Here is a 21,792-nt window from a genome sequence, read left to right on the forward strand (position 1 = left end):
TTTGAGAAGCGGTTTTTGAAAACTCAGATTCTCTCTTCGTTGTGGCTTAAGGTACGGTTTTGATATTGTGCTGAATATCAGTACTTTTTGTGTGCTAAACAAACAATATCTCATTATTCCTGCTTGAGATAGATAGAAAGACACAATACAGTTTCACCTATAGCCTATTCCTCCAACAATGCAAGTCAATTCGGGATATGGCACGCGAGGGACCTTTTAGAGCTGTTTATTGCAAGGTAACATTAGCGCAAGCCTAATAAAACAGCCATGAATGCGCGCGCGCCAACCTGAACCACATGAGTGCGCGCGGAGGATCAGCGCTTAGTACAACACAGGAGGGTGAATGCTTCAGTGTAGCTTCAACGAGAGGTCTGTGCGGATAAAGTCCACCTGCTACAATCCTACGGAGCTGAACGATGGACCTATTTGCGCAGACTGCATTTGGCTTGCGGTGAGGTTTACGATCAAGCGAGCACTCATGCGCTCGCGCAGCACACACTGCTGAGATGATGTGGGAAGGTATGAGAGGTTACGAGGAGAAAGGGTCAGTGGTAACCTCGAGATCGAAGAGCACACATCATCCAGAGAGCAGCCAAATCGATACTGTTGGATACTGTTGACGTTTTCGAGCTCCAGAGCTGTGTGTGGGGATACTGGGAATACCGTGGAGCACTGAGGGACTGTTCCCCAATGGAATGCAGAGAAGACAGCGCAACTGCCGCAGTGACTGAAGTTGGTTTGTTGATCCATTCAATAACGGATGCTACCAACGGTGTATTTCACCAAAAGAGATAACGAAATGTACCAGAAGACAGTAGATCTGTGAGCAAACTCTTATTTATTTCAGCATCCACGAAGTATGTTCTCGTGCTGTATGCACACACAAAAAGACGCACGCTCACAATTCATATGACTTGTTTTGATTTGTTGAGCAGTTTTCCAGGTGTCTTGATCGATAGTCGTCGTCTGCAGTCCTGATCCGCGCGGGATGGTCGAGACGCTGAGCATCGCCGTCATCGGAGCGCCTGGAGTCGGGAAAACTTCTATCATCCGTCAGTTTATTTACAATGACTTCTCTGAGACTTACAATCCAACCCAAACGAGATACGTGTACAGACCCTCGGTCATTCTTAACGGTGTTATGTACGACCTGAAGATTTTGGATGTCCCGCCAATTTCCTCCTTTCCTTCAAGCCCTAGTCAGGTAACTTAACTGGTAACGTTACAGCCACTACTAACAAAGTGTTGGATGCGTAAACACACATGGCATTAAGTGATTAATTAGCTACAGTAATAACATTATTAAACAACATAAAATGTAGAATAAACACATGGGCTAATGTATTCAACAGATAAAACCTAAGATATTTTACTGTAACAGCTAGGCGACATATTGTCTTGTTGAATAGGCTAGGCCTAATATAGATTTTAAACGTAGCCTAAATGATGAGGTCATTCAACCTTTTCATCCCAAAAACATTTTTTTTTAAAGTATTTAATACATTTTACATTTAGGCCTACATGTAGTCTCGTTAAATCTATTGAAATATTTTCCACATATGCTAAGTTTATTAAAACGTTTACTCTAGCAATTTCACATTCACATACACACATACCATACACTAGTCATGTGATTCTGGATTCAACATCACATATCACATCAACTCCTGATGAACACAATTATTATTTGTCATTTAACCATGTAGGACTATTGCTGTGTCTTTGGAAGGCATTTGTCTTTGAAACACATTTAAAACATGTCATGACCATAGACTGTAAAAAATAGGTCATGACACGTGTAATTATTGTAATTTTTATTATTTTTAAATTATTTATTTCAATTTGAAATTTTTATGATTTATTTAGGCCTAATTATTAACTTTTTTCAGTAAACTCAAGAACCCCAGTTTGGTAAATCCTGATGTAATTTAGGCTAATATTTAATGCACTCCGTGTTGTTGATAACAAAGAATGGAATATATTTTCTTTCTCTTTGTATTTTTATATCAAAATAGTGCAATGTGATAAATGAGTTAGGTCAAAAGTAATCTAAAAAAGTAATCAAAAAGTAGTAAAATCTTTACCTAAAATGTGTAATGTAATGGGTTATGTTGCTAAATACAATTTTTGTCATGTAATTTGGAATCAGTAACGGACTACAATTTGTAAGTAATCTACCCAGGACTGTTACTGTTTAACTAAGTTTTTTTTAGTTTTTTTACTGCATACAATTCATGTCACGTGATTTGTGTGGTTGCGCTCAAACCATTAGCGTGTGTCTGCTGTCACTCGTTCTCGCACTTACATTTTTTTAATTATTATTTGGGCCTAAGAATCTGTATAAATGTGCTTAAGTTTTAAGGCACAGTGGAAGAGTTTTATTAATGAATTGTAAAATTTCCTCTCAAAAATATGCCACTTTTTTAGTGATGGAAATATGTCTTGTGTTATAAAGGCTCAGGAGCCTGTTTTTAATGGGAAATTGATTCTTAATCCACCAGTTTGACCTTGCACCCGTAAACTGTCTCTGGCATGCAATTATTCAAATTCACACTTTCCAATCCTTCAAAAAAAAAAAAAAAAAAAAAAAGTGGTGTTGTTTTGTTCTTGTAAACTTTGATCAAATCAAAGTAAATCTTTTACAGATCCATAAATAGAGATTCCCGAGGTATGTTAGTGTATTGCTTCAGGAGAGAGGGGCTTTCCTCAGGAAAAAAAGATCTCATTTTGGAGTAGTTGCTATGGAGACATAGCTTGAACTGAGCATCTGTAAGCTTATTTTCTGTATCCTCCCTCTGGCAAATATTTCTCTCTCTCTCCCCCTGTCCTCCCCCATCTCTCCCTCTCATCTTTCTCTCTCTCTGTCACAAACACACTATTACTCTTCCTATTATTTTATATAACAGTCTTGGCATTTAACGCACCCATCCAGTTATGCTTGTTAGAAGATCATCAAATTGCTAATGTTTTGGAATAATCCACAGTGGCAAAATAATCTGTTTTGTTAAGGAAGTGTTAGAACTAGACACATCATATTTTGCTAGTATTTTTACCAATACATCTTCAGGTGTTCCTGCATCACTGGAGTTTTCTGTTGAAACCACCAACATATTCTGTCAGTCACCTGTAGCATGACATACTTGCAGTGTTTTGCTCAATCCTTCTCTCTGAGATCTACTGTTGTCACTGGTTCTAACCCTGCTCAACTGATTGCAATTTTAATTTTTTAGGCTTGATTAGCTGTTTAATGTATGCATGATTGGAGCTGATAACAAACTCTGCAGGAAAGTAGATCTTTAGAAGAGGACATCTGCTAAGAAGTTAAATGTAATTAATTTGTGCTATCATCATTTACATCAGTTTTAAATGTATTCATTTTGAAGATGTTTTGATTTATCCAAAGCGATTTACAAATCAGAATAATTCAAGCATGCAATTAATCCAAGAAGTGCTACTATGTCTAATAGCTAAATACCAGAGTATTACAATGCTAGATCCTACAAATCCTTACAAATCCAGACAAACCATTGCCGCTCAATTCTTAATACTGTCAGAAACTACATGCAAGACATGTCTCTTCAGAGCAAACTGCTAAAAATCCACAACTGCCCTTTTCAAGGAATATGATAGTTACATTTTGACCGCTTTAGGATTTAAATTATGGTTATTCAAATATTCCCTTTTATGCAGTGTATAAAATAGCTGTTTGTGAATGTAAATATTCTGCAAAGTTGTAAAGTCGAAAGTGCACGATAAATGAAGTTATTGTCTCCCAAAAGAAAGAATGGACTCTGAACCGCCTATACCAGTCGTTTGTAATCCGAATCCCATTGTGTGACGTCACTAGAAAATACGTTTACATATGTCTAATTTGTATGTTGTCAGCCTTCGAACAACTGGTCCCGCCTTCAAACACGTAATTTTACTTACGACTTCATGCTTTTCAAATCTCGGAGTTCAATGTGGGATTCACAAAACGCTTGCTCTTGAAAGATGGGTCAGTAGTACCCAGTTTATTTGGACCAGCTTGCTCCTCAGAATCACAATCTGTAAGTATGAATAATTATTGATGTATATAATTTCTACCGGGTGTTCAAAATACGCAGTTTTGTGTTTTAAATTGTGTACGTTTCCGGCTAACCGGCTCACGTTATAACTCACGTTATTAGTGTCTTTTTTAAATACTTCTGCTAAGTGGCCGTGGGCCACTATTACCTAAATCTATCTATTAATGCTGATTGTCTGTTGTTCTTACTACTTTGAGGAAAGTTAAAGAATGGAGCAAGATTTGTGTTTACAAACATTTGTTACATCAGTAATTCACGTTAGTGCTGGGCTATCATTATGCACCGTTATTGATACAGTTCCCGCATGTGCACCGCAATAAATTAGAAATATATACATCTGTTTGTTGATGGAAATACAATTGTTAATGCTGATGGTGAGGAATTACAGATGCAACATCTCATAATGGACCTCAAAATGAGTAGTATATCACTAGGCGCGTTTCCACTACAGATTTGCGCAAAACTTTTTTCTAAATGTCGACAAAAAACTATTGCGAAATGATGGCGTTTCCATTAACCGATGTTATGCAACTACAACGTCATGTTTTCCTCTCGCGATAAGTCATTCCAAAAATCATAGCAACGGACGATGTTAGGTTTATGTATATCCCAGCCACTGCACTGGCCATTATTATTAATCGAAGAAGACGTATGTGTGAAACCAATCATTAATGGCAAGGAAAGACCCTTATAGTTGTGAGCGGCACATATGAGGTGTTTCTGGGTGTTTCTCCCTCATATCTGCTTTGAGGTCTTAATTGTGGCATTTCTTTGAGGTTTAGAATTCAGTATTCCTGTAATTCTTCTGTTTTGAATTTAATAAAGAACTCTGTCTCGTATTCTGTCCAAACATATATACCGCATCATCTACGTCAGCTGACCTGTAAATGCGCAAAAACTGTTTCCATTGCAGTTTTGCAAAATATTTCTTTTTCGAATTGCTTGAAAAAGCACCTCCTGCGAGCGTAAAAACTTTTTTGCAATAAATGGGATTTTTTTGCGAAATTGACGTGTTTCCATTGGGCGTATTTTTCAATTCGCAATTTCAATTTGCGCAATTTGAAGGGTAATGGAAATACGGCTACTGAGAAACGTCCTGCTGAAGTTGTCCTTACGATGGCGGTTCAGGTTGAATACTAGATATGGATTGATATGGTAAAATCGACGCCATCGTTACTGTCTTTACAGTGTGTACAGTCGCTGATCTGTAGGAAACCTCCGGACGCCGGAGCTGAAGTTTATTGTAATGGACGTTTTGTTTTCGACATGCGCTGTAAGTGGTAGGCCATTTACACAGGCTGGGCCATCTGACCAATCAGAGCAGATTAGCTCACGGAAAGGAGGGATTTAGAGAGACTGATTCATCCGTCAAGTCATTTGATAATCAGTGAAAAATGGGGTGATGTGCAATGAATATTATGAGAAAATGAAAGTATTTTTTAACTTTGATGCATGTAAACCTGTTTTAGGAGACCTCCAAAACAAAATGAGCCTTTAAAAATAGCATAATAGGGGCACTTTAAGACTGACACAAATTCAACAAAATTATCTCTATAATATTAATATTCCCTTTAGGTTTGCAGGCCCGGCTCCAGCTTTGAGATGTAAGGTGGGCAAAGTGACATTCCTGTTGGTGGTGGGCCGGAGTGTTAACGTTATTGTATTTTTTCCCCGTAATAGATTTTGAAACTTTATTTTATAACATAAGGGGCAGGTCCTCAAAGGGACTCAATATATGAACACACAGGGCTTAACTCTAAGGAGTTTACTGGTTACTTGCCCTGCCACACACACACACACACACACACACATACACACACACACACACACACACACACACACACACACACACACACACACACACACACACACACAAACACAAACACAAATAATAAATATATATAAAAATAGTATTTTAATGTAATATTTTATTATTGAATCAAATAATGTTAAATAAAGACAAGTAAACACTACAGTCAGTATACAATAAGAACGAATGAACAAATTACAAGCAATAGCACTAATAAATTCAATAGAACAAAAAGATACAAATAAAATAAACTGATTTCAGGTAGTATTCAGGTACGAAATACTATAATGTTTAAATTAAATATATATTAATCCTATTAAAGCCAAAGAATTATTCAGTCAAAATCAGATTTTATTTTATTTTGTTCTATAATTAACATTAATGACACAAGACATGCAGCTATTAAGCTACTTTCACTTTAAGACCAAATGCACGGATCTGACACACATCAGATTTTCTGTTTGCATTCATTAAGAGTTTTAATTTTTTCTCAGTTAAGACTGTGCTTACTAGGCAAAATGGGCATTTTGTCGTAATTTTGTGTTTATTTGTCCATTTAAGACGCAAAAATGTAGGTAGGGCAGATTCTGGGTCTTAGCGCTAAGCTTTAATTCTAATCGCTGAACATGCAGACACACTTTTAGCAGAGGTCTAGTATTTCCCTAGACCTGTCTCCCTTTAGGTTTGTCATCGTCTGAAAGATTCTGTTAGGTTTACAGAATGCAAAATGCTACTTGTCAGGTTTTTTTTCACCTTATTTACCCTGGAAGTCCTTTAGAGTAAATTCCCTGCATCGTGACCACTTCACACAGCTTGAAGTCCCACTCCAGATAGAGACCACCAAGGTCACCCCGGCAACAAGTGATTATTTTGATTGTTGCTAGGTTCTTTATTGCATTGACAACAGTTAAAACAAAATGAAAAAGAAGAAAGATTATTATAATTGACTGGAGATATTATTTTAAACAAGGGATTGATCCTTATACGTGGTGCCAGGGAATCAGAATCGGTGTAAGTGGTTTTGATGTCATGCCAGCAAAATGGAATTTAAAAAATCATGAACGCGCTGCAGTGGGATGGGGTGGGGTGGGGTGGGGTGGGGTGGGGGGTGATTTTGGGGAGTTGGGCATTGCTTTCAGTTCTCAGAGCACATTAAGACACTGCAATCTAATTGAGCTGGAGCACACTGCAGCTTAACATCATTTAGCTCTCTTAAAGGCACGGATGGGCTGCAGCACATAAAGGAGAAGGTGTGTGTGTGTTGATACATCTTTATTAAAATGCATCTGGCTTCTTGTGACAGGTGCTAGTGTTTGCAGACATTTATGATGGAAAGGTCCCCCCCCCCCCAAAAGGTCAGTTTCAATTTTTCTAACCACTAGCAAATTCATAGACAAAAAGTGAAGTATAGCTTAAACCCAGATGCTAATAAAAACTTTAAGAGAGTTTTGAATTCTTTAGCCACCTAAAAATTGACATAAAAAGCAACTGCTTGCTTCAAGCCTAAAAGTGATGCACTATAAAGCTTAACTCACTGTTACTACAACATTATGCAGACATAAAGCATGACTGACCATTTATATATATATATATATAAATTTTTTTTTTCATTTAGATATTTCAGACCTGTTTAGTTATGGTAAAAATGGTTATTATCAAAGTAATTTTCAAGGGAAAGTCTGTTCCCTCGGCGGCCATATTTGCAACGCCTCCGGGCAGCTATTTCGGTCATCCAAGACCAAGTCCTATATCTATTTGAATGAGGGAATCCTAAAATGTTGAAAACTGCATACTGAGTCTCAGGTTTCTATGGGAACCTAATTTCGCTGGTACTTGTGACTAAGTGACAATAAAGGCTACTACTACTTCAGCAATCAGTGATTGGCTCTTTTATTAAGAAGGTGGGATGTATTACACCATATTGCGTGTTGCAGTTTCTCCCATTCATAAGTAATAGGAGTGAACCATCTTTCTATATCTATAGTCTTTGCTATTACTTAATGGTATGTGTAATGGGACTGGAAGGTGTAATGCACAGGTAGTTTCCGGTCAGTTTAAGCATGTTCAATATTAAAGCGCTGCTTTCATTGAAGGGCGCACACACATTCATTTATATTCGTTTTTTTTCCTCCAGATATGACAGACCTGTTTAGTTATGTAACAATCATTTACCATAATACCAATTCTCAATTCTGATTGGCTGGAAGGTGTGCATTCAAACCGTGTAATGCACAGATTGTTCCAGTCAGTTTAATGACAGTTCTATATTACTGCACTGCTTTCATTGAAGCACACACACACACACACACACACACACACACACACACACACACACACACACACACACACACACACACACACACACACACACACACACACACACATCAATCACACAGAGAGATGGGAGATTGCGTTGTGGACACAAAGAAACAGAAACCTCTGCTTTACGTTCTTTACCTCCACATTGTGCACAAAAATCATGTAATGCACATCAAGCTGTGGATTATCCCTGGCATATTCAATGCTAAAATACTCAAAAAAATGCTAGATCCTCACATCTCCCCATAATGCATCATGGCTCAGCGAAATATGTCCTGTACTCTAAATCTCTGTACTCCAATGCAATGTGCAATAGTTTCACACAGATCTGCTGAGATTCATTGTATAGACAACTGTGAATAATAATTTTTGACTGCTAGGCAACTTTGGTTAGTGAATGTCACAGTTTGTTCACATGATGCCATGGCAGATGGATCAGATCAAAAGCCAGCATGATTCAGGATTTCCTATTAATGCTCTAGTTCTCTGTGAATAATGACAACAGGGAGCTCAGTGACACATTCCCCCATGTCTGCAGCACTTGCTTGATCATGTAATGGTCCTCAGAATGTGATAGAATTAATTTTGCCCAGAGCCATGCACTTCCTCCTGAACTATGTTACTCTCAACTAGCTGAGGACATAATGTGTTTGTGTGCCTTGGGGATTTTGGTTGCACTTTTAGTGGAGTGGAGTTTAAGAATATTAACTTTGGATTTTGTGTTTCCTGCTCTGTGCTCTGACACGACTGATTCTCAATGGCCATAGGGTCTTGTTTCATTTAGCTCTGGGTCGTCACTTAGTGGCATTGAAATTGACACTGCCAACTCTAATTTTGGGAATACTTTTTATTGACATTGACTCTTCATCCCATTCTCTTCCTTTCTATGGTTCTCGCTTTTTCTCTCAACTGTCTATTTCAATCCTTTTAATAAGGGTGATTTCTGATTTGTGATGTGAAAGATAATTTAGTTTCTTAAACAATGATCTGATAAATCATTCTTATAGGTGTTTGAACTGCAAACGTGATTATGGTCTAACCAGTTTAGATTCATACAAAATATATGCAAGTAGCCTCTCACCCACAGCTTTAACAACTTTTTAAGCCCTCTTTCAACAGAAATAGAATTTTTATCGTGGAATATTCCTGCTAGAGTGAGATTTCTCAAGATTTTGAGTCAATTTTAAATTCATGGCTTTAAAACAAATGCAGTTCAGCACTGGGTTGTCTCAAGGACAGATGTTCTCATTATTTTCGTCACGCCTGAAAAGTGTAATCTCTCATTTAGGATGCATAGTCATACGTCACAGTGTCAGCGAGTAGTAAAAAGAAGAAGCCAATACAATAAATCTAGCTGTACACCTCAGCATAAAATTAAGAAATATAATTCAGTAATTATAGCATCAATTATCAGGGACTGAATAACAAATAAAGATGATGCGTAATGATGTGGTATGTAATGATTTAACTGAGACATACAGTTATTAGTCTAAGTGCTTTTCTGGATTATTTTTATTTCCACATTTGGCACCACCATATATAAACTGACTGTTTCATATATAAATGAATGCTGTGCTGAAACTATTTGTTTTGCCTTCAGTCACGAATAAATAGTTTGCTTAGAAAGAAATATTCAATATTAGGTGAGAAAATCAATGCTTAGGTATGCTGTTAGAAAAAAATAATTTTAGTCTACTCCTTTATTTAAACTGTATTAAAGGTAGGGTAGGCAATTTTGGAGAGGCTAGCAATAGCAAGCTAGCTTTGAAAGCATAAGATCCCACACTCCCTTCAGAGCGTCTCCAAAGCCACGTCTCCTCAATAACACAGCCAGAGAAGATTCTACAAAGCGCCAAGAGAGACGCCATTAAATTACCTCATGTCTCATAGCACACAACATAACGCAGATTCATTTCTGCGTTGATAGTGTTGACATAGAACGTCACGGTAGGGCTGCACGATTAATCGTATTTTAATCGCGATAACGATATCTGCCTTTCTCGATTAATTTTTAATATTTGCTCGCTTGTTTTTAATCCTGAAAACGCTTTTTTATTAGACATTTGCATTTTCTTGCATTGTAAACAAGTCCCCACTAGCACTGATGTTTGTGGTTGCCAGATCTGAATATCTTAAATCTCCCAAATTACCCAAACAGAGCTTTTCTCTTACATTTTATGCTCCGTGTTTTACTTAGTCGGTGCAATCTGGCAACCCTGCGCGCGCGCTCTACACTGTGGTAAAAGCACTGATCTCCACAGCGATATTCTGTTTACATGAAATTGTTATACAGCCAGTCTGTTTCTTCACAAGCCACTTGTGCCGTTTGCGTGACTAAAACTGTTTCTAAATGAGTTTCACTGTTCTATTTTTTTAAGTTTAAGTTTTTACCAGTTTTCATGATGTGTCGTGAATCAGTTGAAAACGACAGCCACTGCCCGTTTTTAACGCTATCAACAAGTAAGTTAGACTATTTTTCTTTGCAGTACGAATTTGCTGAGCGATCTGGATCTGTACTTTGTCTCATTTTCAACCAAAATGTGTTGCTTAGAAGATCTAATGTGAAGACACATCACAAAGCGCTCATCTAACGTTAAATCATGCCATTTGTAACGTTATTGACTTGCTGTCTGAGGAAGTTGTAGTTGGTTAAATGAAGTCTGATGGTTTGAAATTAACACCCGCCAACCCGCCAAATGCGCTAAAAATGAACTTTGGCGGGTATCGCTGTCAAATCACTGGCCAATTTGGCATGTTATTATGTTTACTCACTTTGCTGTGGAAATTCGTTTAAACCAAATCTGCTCGGATTTTGCGCAAATACTCGTGCAAAACCGTTAACTGTCTCTTCTCTTTCTCTGTAGTTTCTCAAATGAGAATAATCGTGATTAATTATCGCGATTATAATTTTGAGCAAAATAATCGTGATTATCATTTTAGCCATTATCGTGCAGCCCTACGTCACGGGTTGCCATCTTTTTATTATGGTTGTTATGACATGGTGTGAAAGGACATTAGCGTGAAAGGACATTAGCTTGTTGTTTTGGATCAGGAGGAACTGTAAAAGGCTGCTGCTGTTTGTTTGTGGCACTCAGTGACTGTCTGTCTACAATTTAGCCTAACAATAGTATCTCTCCGAGCTGTCCATTCAGGAGAACATCAAACACGCACACGGATCAGATCACATGTTTTCGTGAACTCACTTGGCAGCTTTCAGCAGCACAGTTACTCATTCAGCAATTTCTGGTGGACGTCTTCCAAAGTCCCAGAGATCTTTTTCCTTAAAGCGGATACCTTCTTTGCCCAGAGGAGAATGCTGAATCATGATGAAAGTGAATTTGAATGTGTCCTCTCTCTAACTCACACTCAAAGGGGAGAACGGCACTGTGGCTTGACAAGGAGAGAGAGACAAGCTTCTATTTTTAGCTTTCACGGGGATGGCAGCGCATCTGAAACATCTAACAGGCACACTGAGGGAGCGTTTATGTCAGAACAGTGCTCCACGAAGACCGGAAGCTTTAAGGCTCATGTTTAATTGACAGGGATTGGTCTTGCCCTCTAGATCCAAAGTTAATGCCCAAAACCTGTGTAGATAATTGCTTCAATCTAACAATGATTACTGAGCTAGAACTCCATGAAATCTCTTAGAATGTTGAGTTTGTGCTTAATAGGGTCTGAGAACTGTCATATTTCCCAGTGGAGACGGAGGGTAAGGCATATGCTTTTGATATGCAGGAAATTGAAAAAGATGGAAAGAGCAAATGAGAAATGAGGGGGGAAAGAGAGAGACTTCATATTCAGCATCAAGGACTAAAGCTAAAGACAAATTCTCTCCCCTCCTATAATTTTGGATTTATAGAAGATCAGTCATAAGCTGGAGCGTGGGATAGGAATGCAGAAAGTGATTGTTTGCTAAAAAGTGAAAATTCTGTCATGATTTACTGTTTTTGGAGAAAGAAAAAAAATTGTCTCTGAAAGTCTGTGAGGTCCAAATGCTGTTTTTGACCCATCATTGTCTACACCTTCATTTGTGTTCCGCAGAAGAAAGTCATACTTTTTGGATTAACATGAGGGCGAATGAAAATGATGGTGAATTTTCATTTTCAATTGAAATATCCCTCCTCCCTTGTCGGTTTATGCTATAATGATTTGCCAGTGTGTTTATCTGCACGCCTGGTTGCTTACATTATTACACTAATGAGTGAGTGTGAATCTCAGTGCAGCATCAGAGGGGTCATCTCTGAGTGTAAAATATTAGCAGTGTTCTGCTTTTCTAACATCGTAAAAGGATGAAGGTAATTATTCCCCTGTCAAGACGAATGCGCAAACACTGTCTTTGCTACAGTTGGCATCGATTTTCTTTACAAGCAAGATCAGCTTGTGACGAATGGCTTCAATTTGACTTCCCCCTCTCACTCGATTTTTCTTCTGTTCAACCCCAACACACACACACCCACAAATGCAGATCACAATCGATAGGGCAATTAAAGGATCTACTGGAATTTCACCAAATTCTAGCTCTATCCAGGACAATCACTGATTCTTTAGAGTTTGGTTCATATAGGGATGTTGTGTGGATAGTCTTGTGACTTTTGACAGCATGAAGTCTGGTACTTTTGAAGCTTAAGTTATGATCACAGTGTTTTGCATTGACAAGTGTATTTAAAGTCAGCGTGAAATGGAAATTGCGATCATCTTTTCTTCCCTGTTGTGATATATATCCGAGTGAAACTGCTTCTCGGAAAAAAAACAGTAGGGTGAGACTTGATTTAGTCCATTGATTGGATTTTATTTTATTTTTTTTGTTTACCGATTGATGTGACATGTTAATGGGGGTGAGAGGTTTCGAGATGATGTTGTGAGGGGGAGGGGAAATACATTTTTTGATGAATAATTACATGGGCACATGAACTTTTTATAAATGATGGATAAATCATTTATAATAAACAATGCAATATTCCATTAAAAAATAAGAAGAATTAGAGTAATACATTTAAAAAATCCATTTCACAGGGACTTTAATAACGTGTGACTCTCATACAATCCGGGTCTAACAGTAGTTGAGGCGCTGCTGTACGAACAAATAATCAATGTCAAACAAAAGATGTTGCACATTTATTGTTGTACAATATTCACAAAAAATTCACGCCAATGCAGATCATGTTAAAATCATTCCAATATCATATATCAAATAATACAATGTTTAATGTCATGCTATGACATGATGTACTATATCTGATGGTGTAAATGAATAGTGGAATTGATATTCAGTTCATTTCATAAGACCTTCCTTAGGAGAGGGGAATGAGGGAGAATGGAGCTGAGGTCACTGTGTCACGGTTGAAGAAATTTGCTCGCTGCCTCTTTCAGCTGTCCCTCATTCAGCGGTGATATGTAATTACTGTGGGTAAATCATTACTATTCATTGGCTGCAACCTTACCAGTTCTCCCCCTCTCTATCGAACTAATGAGATTGGCCCTATAACACACCAGCATACAAACGACAATAGACACACACACACACACACACACACACCTGAGTGCATGTTGTGCTCTCAATGCCTTGGTCAGAGTATAGATAGCTGCCATTAGGAACAAAGAAAACTGTTGTACAAAGAAATGTGATTTGACATAAATGTGTGCTATTTTCTTTACCTGTTTATGCCTTTCCTGTAATTAAAGTCACATTTAGTTATATGGGCTTCTTTCATGATTACCAGCAGAGAACTTGTGCTTCATTAATTAAAGGTTTGTTCAAAACCTAAATCAAAAAATTTTCCTAGGTTTTTTTGGGGACACATTTCAACAACATTTTATATTGTTTGGGCTATGTATTTTATTTCTCTCTTTTTTGGCCTTTTTCTAGAAATAAAATGTATTTATTGCAATTATATTATAGTTACAGTGCTGGTCAGAATTATTTGCCGCCTTGGTAAATATGATCAAAGATGGCTGTAAAAAAAAAACATCTGCATTGTTAATCCTTTTGATATTTTATTTTTTAAAAATTGCAAAAATCTAACCTTTCATTGAAGTAAAAAAATTGAAAGTGGGGGGAAAATCACATTATGAAATAAATGTTTTTCTCCGAAACACGTTGGGAACAATTATTTGCCTCCTTTTATTAAATTCTTTTTGCAACCTCCTTTTTCCAAGATAACAGCTCTGAGTTTTCTCCTATAATGCCTGATAGTTTGGAGAACACCTGACAAGAAATCAGAGACCATTCCTTCATACAGAATCTCTCCAGATCCTTCAGATTCCCAGATCCACGTTGGTGCTTCTTCTCTTCAGTTCAGCCCACTCATTTTCTATAGGGTTCAGGTCTGGGGACTGGGATGGCCATTGCATATGCTTGGTTTTGTGCTCAGTGACCCATTTTTGTTTTGATTTTGATGTTTATTTTTGGATCACTGTCCTGTTGGAAGATCCAAACATGGCCCGTTATAAGATTTCTAGCACAGGCAGTCAGGTTTTGATTTTTTATCTGTTGGAATTTGATCGAATCCATGATGCCATGTATCTGAACAAGATGTCCCGGACCTCTGGCAGAAAATTAGGCCCACAGCATTAAAGATACAGCAGAGTATTTCATTTTACACATTGGGTACTTTTTTATCCCTGTGTGCACTGTGCACCAAACCCATATTAAGTGTTTGAACGTTTGAAAAGTAACTGACACTACTGGAACTTCAAACGGGACAGGTTCTATGCTCAAATGAAACAAAAAATTTAGCTTTTATTTTTATTTTTAAGGAGTACAAAAGGCTTGATTGCTTCCTTTTGGTGGATATTTGAATACTTTTACTAATCCTCATCTAATCAATCTTAGCCTGCTTTTAATTTGTTGCTACGCTTGCATCACTAAGCTTACATTAAAATGTCTTCATTCTGTCATTCATTGCGAAGTCTTGTGTATGTCTGTACTACATTTCTGAGCCTTGTATCCTTGTTGTCCGTGTCTTGGTTTTGATTAGTGGTGGGCAGATCGAGGCTTCGTGGAACAGGGTTAGGCCCTGTCCCAAATGGCACACTTCATATGCACTTTCGGTCTTGTGGACTTACAATGGCTGCCGCGTGCGCGTGTCCGTTAAGTCCGTGAGACCGTAGGGTGCCCCATTTGTCATTTTAGGCCTCAGAAGGATGCTTGCGAGCGCCCCCTTTGCGGTCGATATGTGCCCTCGATGCGCACTTTTGCCGAGCCCGCACTGATGCGGACTCCGCAGCAGACTTCGTCCCGACAGTCAAAGCGGCATTACGTCACGAAAGTGCGGACTCGTAGGAAGACTACAAGTGCTTAGGGTGCCATTTAGGACAGGGCCTTAGTTGAAACAAATGTGCTATATTGTGTCAAGGCTTCGACACCCACCGTCTCCACGGTGACCCCTAGTGGTCAGAACAGTGTAAATGCAACACATATATTTTTTTTTTAATAAATTTTGTTTGTTCTATGATTGGCTCAGCTAAACAGGCCAATAAGAGACTATTAACTACCATTACTCATTTTAATTATACTAATGTCTAAATAAAATGTCTACAAATGTCTAAAACTGATCAGAGATCAGGTAAAACCCATAGACACTTGTTCATTGGTTCTCAGTGACTCCTCATATTAATTAGTTTATAGAGATCATCGCCCCCAGCGGTGAACCATTGAAATGTCAAAGTGTTTCGAAATGTTCCGAAACAGTTATGACATAATGAATCCCCGTTTACTGAAATTACGTGACTCTGGCAGTTTGATACATGCTCCGAACCATTGATTCAGAACAAAAGATTCATGAAGCAGTGTTTTGAAATTGCCATCACTAGTTTTGATCTTTTGCCTGTTGCCCTGGATTTCTCTGTTTGCCTGTGCCTTGTTTGGACTGTTTACCCTGTGCTTTTGACCTCTTACCTCTTTTGGACTATGATTGTGGATTATCCTTTCGATAAACTACTACGTTTGGAGTTTCAACCCGTGTATCTCAGAGCGGTATGTGACACAACCTTGCTAGGCTGTACAGTTACAGTTTCTTGACCTTAAATGTTTTTCTTTTATGTAACCTAACTGCAACCAAAATGCAGCATTGTGCAATGTGGTAAAAAAAAAAAATTATATTTGATTGGAAGATATTTGTACATTGGCCTCCTAACATTGCAAATAAACATATTTAACTGTTTTTTTTGTTTTTTTTTTCAGCAGTCAATCAGTCATCCTCTGTTTGATTAAGTGTTTTGTCTATCTGTTTGTTTCCATCAGGAGTGGTTGGATGCGCGGTGTAGAGGAGTCCGCAGCGCTAACGCCTACATTCTGGTCTATGACATCTGCTGCGTGGAGAGCTTTGAGTATGTCAAGATGATCCGACAGCAAATTGTGGATAACAGGTATGACAGAGCTCATTCGGAAACTGAAATTACCCACCTCAAAGAATAATAGAGAATGATTATCATGTTATAGTAGATCCAATAAAAAGACATTCCTTCTGTTATTGTTAGAGTGGGACCAACTGTGGTCATTGAAACCATTTTTTACTCAGCTTAGTAGCACATCAGCACAGATTAATGTGAATGTTTCAGCTGCAGTGACAAACTACTGATTGGTTTTGATGTTTTTAATAACAGTTGGCCCTTGTTTCCCCAGCTGATGCTGAGATAATAAGGTGACATTTGAGAATATGGTTGAGTGACAGTTACAGGGCATAGACACTGTCACCATTCACTACAGCTGATAAGAATATAATAGATGCCAGTGAGAAAATCTTTTTACATATGCAGGTCTTGTGCCCATAAATTGTGTGCAGCATCATATATTTGCATAAAGGCCTTATGTGAACTGAATGAATGACAGACAATGCATCTCAACCCTTAACACTTTCCCTCACCCACAATATCAAACCTCTGTTTTACAAATGCTTCACGTTCTCACTGCATTTGCTTTGAAAACATTTCTTAATGCAAAAAAAAGTTCTTTGGACAATTTTTTTAATTATTTTTAATGATCACTTATTGGTTCTCATATATATATATATATATATAAACTAGAGAATGCATGGAGATGTATGTTGAATGTATACTCAATATACATGCAGCTGAGGTAGAAGATCTCTCAAAAGTGTTCTGACTAAATATGGACTTGAAAGGTTTGAGAGATAGCGAGGGTGTAGACAGGGGAGTCATACTGAGAAAGCACAGATAAACCACATGAAGGGGATAAATCAGTGTAAAAACATGACACAAGCAGCCAGACACGGACATGACGGATTGGTGTGTAGACTTATGAAGCACAATGGAATTGGTTTGTGACAGATTATTCACTTCTTTTGTGCTGATATTACTCACTCAGATTCTCTTCTTTCTCTCTATTTTTACACAAATATTGAAATACATATAACAGCATAAATCCTCAGTATTTGACGGAACTAAAATTAGCAGAATCGGAATAATAACAGTAATAGTAGTCGTTTTAATATTAAAATGAATAAGATGGAATGGCCTTAGGTCCTCAATTACACTTAATGTGTTAAGTTAAATCTATTAAATATTTATGATACGCAATTTGTGTACACATGGTCCCATAATTTGTTATTATATAAAGATACTCAAAGCCTATATTAATTGGCCAGACATTTATTTAATAGCTACATTTATTCATATATTATTTTTTTCTAAGCAAATGAGAAAGTACAATCTCTCAATTTCATTTGATCTCCTTGTGCACCATTGAATTGCCAATTAAATGTATTACACTTTTTTCAATTGAACAAAATGCACACGCTTGCGTTTGAAGCCCCCTGAACATGAAACGCTTTCATTCTCCATTATGTGTGAGTGTGACCTTCAAGCAGTCATGCGAGAAAGGACACACATCATCATTCTCCAGCACACATTATGAGCTCTGTGCCTTTTTTTGTAGAGAGTGACAAGAAGCGAGAGACTTTTAATGTTTGTGCGTGTGTCCGTGCATGTTTGCTGGAGATAGTTTGCAAACATGAACAAATATTATGTTCAACATAAATATACTCGTGTGGTCGGTTTGTTTTACTTGATAATTCCCTCTTAAACCTTTTTTTCTATCGCTCTTCCCACCTCTCTGTCTCTTCTTTTGTCTTTCCGTAAGAGTGGGCAACAGTAGTGAGGTGCCCATCCTGGTGGTTGGCAGTAAGCGGGACCTTCAGCGGCAGCGGTTCACCCAGCGCAGGGCTGTGTCTGTACTGGTGAAGAAGACCTGGAAGTGCGGTTATGTCGAGTGCTCCGCCAAGTATAACTGGCATGTGCTTCTGCTCTTTAAAGAACTCCTGGGAATAGCCGTGGCGCGAGGACTGCGCCCAAACCACACCTCTATCCGTCTCCAGGGGGCATTGCAGAGGAACCGCTGTAATGTCATGTGACAGATATGTAGCCTTTTTTGAATTTATGCTTATTTAGGACCAGTTTGTGTTTTCAGATTTTCCGTGTTTTCTGATTTAAACTGGTCCTAAGTCAGTATACTTAAAGTCAACTTTGCTGAACCACGAGGATGGAGCTTTGGTGACAAACTGTCAATCGAAATGGCTGGAATACTACCACCTAGGGGCCTCTGTAACTGATGCATTCATCTGATGGAATACCTTAGATACTACTGATTTCACTCTTCTCCAGCGTTCTCTAACAAACAGAAAAATGGAAGCAGATAAGGGGTTTTTCATCTTACCAAAGTCTGTCAGGATGAGAGTGAGATATTGCATTGGTCTCAAACAGAGTATAATTTATTTCCTTTGATTTAGATTCAGATGCTGTGTGTTCCAGAGTGACAGTTTTTAACTGTTGCTTGGAAACAGCGTTTATGAAGGGATAGAACATAATTAGGGTTTGGGAATAATGATGAGTGAAAGTTTGAGAACCTTTTGGAATTATCTGTAGTTACAGTGCCATTTAAAAACAGCAACAAATGAGATGATATACCTTTTTAAACATGTTATAAAGTTTTTATGTATCATGGTCATCTTTAGATTAACATTCAGAAGCAATGACTTCAACCAAAAAATTCCCTGCCATACTCCTCATTGGCTCATTTCTCTTTTGCAAAACTGCTTCAGGACATTAATATTGAAAGAGCTGCACACTTCAGATCCTGCCACAACATTTCACTTCATAAACCTGACTAACCATATGCTGCACCTCACAGACAAACACCTTTCTATTCTCCCAGTAATTCACTGGTCCACCTTACAAAGACCCGGCAAAAGTGTGTATAATATTCGTACAGTGTGGTTGAGGTGACATTTTATTGTTGGAACAGCTTTCTTTTTTATGGCAAAATGAATGGTTTTAATTCTTTCTGATGAGCTGTCCTTCCATGTACACCACTCCAGTTCAGTGTTTTGTCCCATGGTTGATATATGAACCAGGGAACAGATGCCTACAGATCTTTGTCTGCTATCCTGGACTTCCTTAAATCACGCTGAGCTATTTCAATCATACAGATGTACGGCAATGAAGTTCTTCTGTGGGTTAACAATCTACCTGAGTGTGGATTTGTGAAGGCCGTAGTCAATAATTTAACACTTTTTAGCCTTACATCAAAACACTTCCTCTGAAGCCCATTGATTAGGTATATGCCAAAACATACTATATATTAACTGCATGCATTGTAATTTACTCACCCTGCCAAATCTAGTAACAATGGCAAACATCCTACCTCCTAAATATAGATCATTTGAAGAAATGAGGCACAAAATAAAGTCTTCCTCTGGCAGGATAGTGAGGTGTTATGTACAGATTTCAGCAAGCATGTACACATGCACTCGAAAAGCTGTGAGAAGGGATGATAAAGCTAACAGATCCTCTGGGGCTTCCCTAAACCTGAAGATTTCTGCTGAACCAAGATGCAGAGGAGGCTTACGTATTTTACTGCAGTGGACTGCAGTCTGTATGGCACAATCCACATCCTCTCTGGAGGAGCATCTCTGAATGCAGAACACATTAAAGTTAATGTGGTTCGTTCAGTGTCTGCAATGAGATTCAGGTTTTTTTGGGGGGGGGCTAGTTTTTTCTGGACATGTACTGATAGTCGGCACGAATGATTGGTTGGCTGTGTGGACGTGTTGATTCAGAGCTAGAGCTGTCGCACTGCTAGACTGAGAAAATTGATGGTCCCCGAATGCTTTCCTATTTTCATTTTCCTAAGACATATTTTCATACCAGACAGAGTGTGCACAGGAGAAAAATCCCTCGTTCCTCGCAAATGCAACTCTGACAGCCATCTATGCACTTGTACACATCTTACATGACTTAAAAGAGCTGATAACTTCTGTCAGCAGATGGAAACATAAATAAGTTAGTAACTTTGGTCATCCTTCAGACTTTTTTATCATAAAGAATCTGTTTTCTGTTCAATGGAGCTGCATGCTTTAATTGGCAAAACCTAAATCATTCAGGGGTAAATTGCACTGAGGTATATTGTATGCACCTACATGAGCGAGTGCAAGGAGATCTTTGTAACAGAACTTGAGCATCGTTTTTGTCTTTTTTGTATAATGTTAGTGTAAAGCTTAGCATGTAGTTTAAGTGTAAGTGATGGAGATGCAGTCAGGTTAGTGTTGTAAAACAGCAGAGAGGGGGGCTCATACATTTGCATGCCACACAGTGTTATGGTTGTGGACTGAGGACTAGACAACATGTAGCAGATGTCATGTTCTTGTGGAATGTGTCCTGTGCTAGTAATGTTAAAGGCTTTAGACTGAACTTTCAGACATGCTGAATATGGATTCTCTTGGTAGGACTGTCTGATTTTTTTTATGTCAATTTGTTTTAGATTTTAAAGGGCTACCTGCTTTTTCTAAGATGGAAACAAATGTTGTCTTTTTAGTAGTTGTAATGTTTCATCAATGAAAATTTAATAAACCCTTTCAAACGACGTCTGAGCTATTCTCCTCGCATGTTTAATATTTTATACATCACCTGTGTCTGATATCCCAATCTAAGTGCTTGTACCTCATTTGAAGCTCTGTGGCGACATCAACTGGTGAGATCCCAAAACATCATATGTTTGAAGTCTGCCGGACCTATTCTATAAAACATAATACAAAAATATAAAATATTATATAAAAATATAAGTTAGCACAATACGGCCTTTCTATACTTACCTTATTCAGTTCTAAACCAGTTCAAAGCAAAAAATGAATACACAGAAAAACTAAAAAAAAAAAAAAAAACGATGATAGTAGCCTACTAATAAATATGTTCTATTAATAATAAAAAAATAAACTGTAAATAAAAAAATATCAAATAACAATTACCAAATTAGTTTGAACACAGTTTACACTTAACACCCACGCTAGTAGATATGTGAATGACATAAATAATACATATTTACTTGCTTACAGAGAATTAATGGCAGACACTGTCCTGAATTTCCATGATGTCAATTTTTTTTTTGTGTGTCATATTCAAATATTTAATATAACACTTTAAATAAGGTGTCCACGTTACACGTGCTACATGCTAAAATAAATAAAGCAGAATAGTTCCGTTCCTCAAATCTGATTGGATAAGCTAAACAGTGTTCCAAGAGCGTGTGTATCTCTCCGCTTGTTGAAACACACACAGTAATTCAGCGGTGCGGAGTGAATGAAT

At 37.9% G+C, this 21,792-nt stretch overlaps 1 protein-coding gene across 3 annotated transcripts; it reads left to right on the forward strand.

Moving 5' to 3' along the window:
* Positions 1-21,498, forward strand: rasl10a (RAS-like, family 10, member A). Of its 3 annotated transcripts, XM_082169649.1 has the most exons (4): positions 1-822; positions 936-1,204; positions 16,439-16,563; positions 18,296-21,498. In XM_082169649.1, exons 2-4 carry the CDS (start codon positions 989-991, stop codon positions 18,564-18,566), a joined length of 612 nt encoding a protein of 203 aa, XP_082025775.1. In that variant the 5' UTR covers positions 1-822; positions 936-988; the 3' UTR covers positions 18,567-21,498. The 3 variants fall into 3 exon arrangements, with proteins under 3 accessions (XP_082025775.1, XP_082025774.1, XP_082025776.1); XM_082169648.1 differs by having other exon boundaries at positions 1-1,204; XM_082169650.1 differs by lacking the exons at positions 1-822; positions 936-1,204 and adding an exon at positions 15,839-16,171.
* The last annotated feature ends 294 nt before the right edge of the window (positions 21,499-21,792 follow it).

This window comes from Leuciscus leuciscus (genome assembly GCF_965113295.1).
Source record: "Leuciscus leuciscus genome assembly, chromosome: 5".
NCBI lineage: Eukaryota > Metazoa > Chordata > Actinopteri > Cypriniformes > Leuciscidae > Leuciscus > Leuciscus leuciscus.

Bases quoted from the DNA above. Each gene is read 5' to 3' on its own strand.
- rasl10a (XM_082169648.1), top strand. From the start codon at position 989: ATGGTCGAGACGCTGAGCATCGCCGTCATCGGAGCGCCTGGAGTCGGG. The intron at 1,205-16,438 runs GTAACTTAACTG...TGTTTCCATCAG, and splicing joins TTCCTTCAAGCCCTAGTCAG to GAGTGGTTGGATGCGCGGTG. The intron at 16,564-18,295 runs GTATGACAGAGC...TCTTTCCGTAAG, and splicing joins CAGCAAATTGTGGATAACAG to AGTGGGCAACAGTAGTGAGG.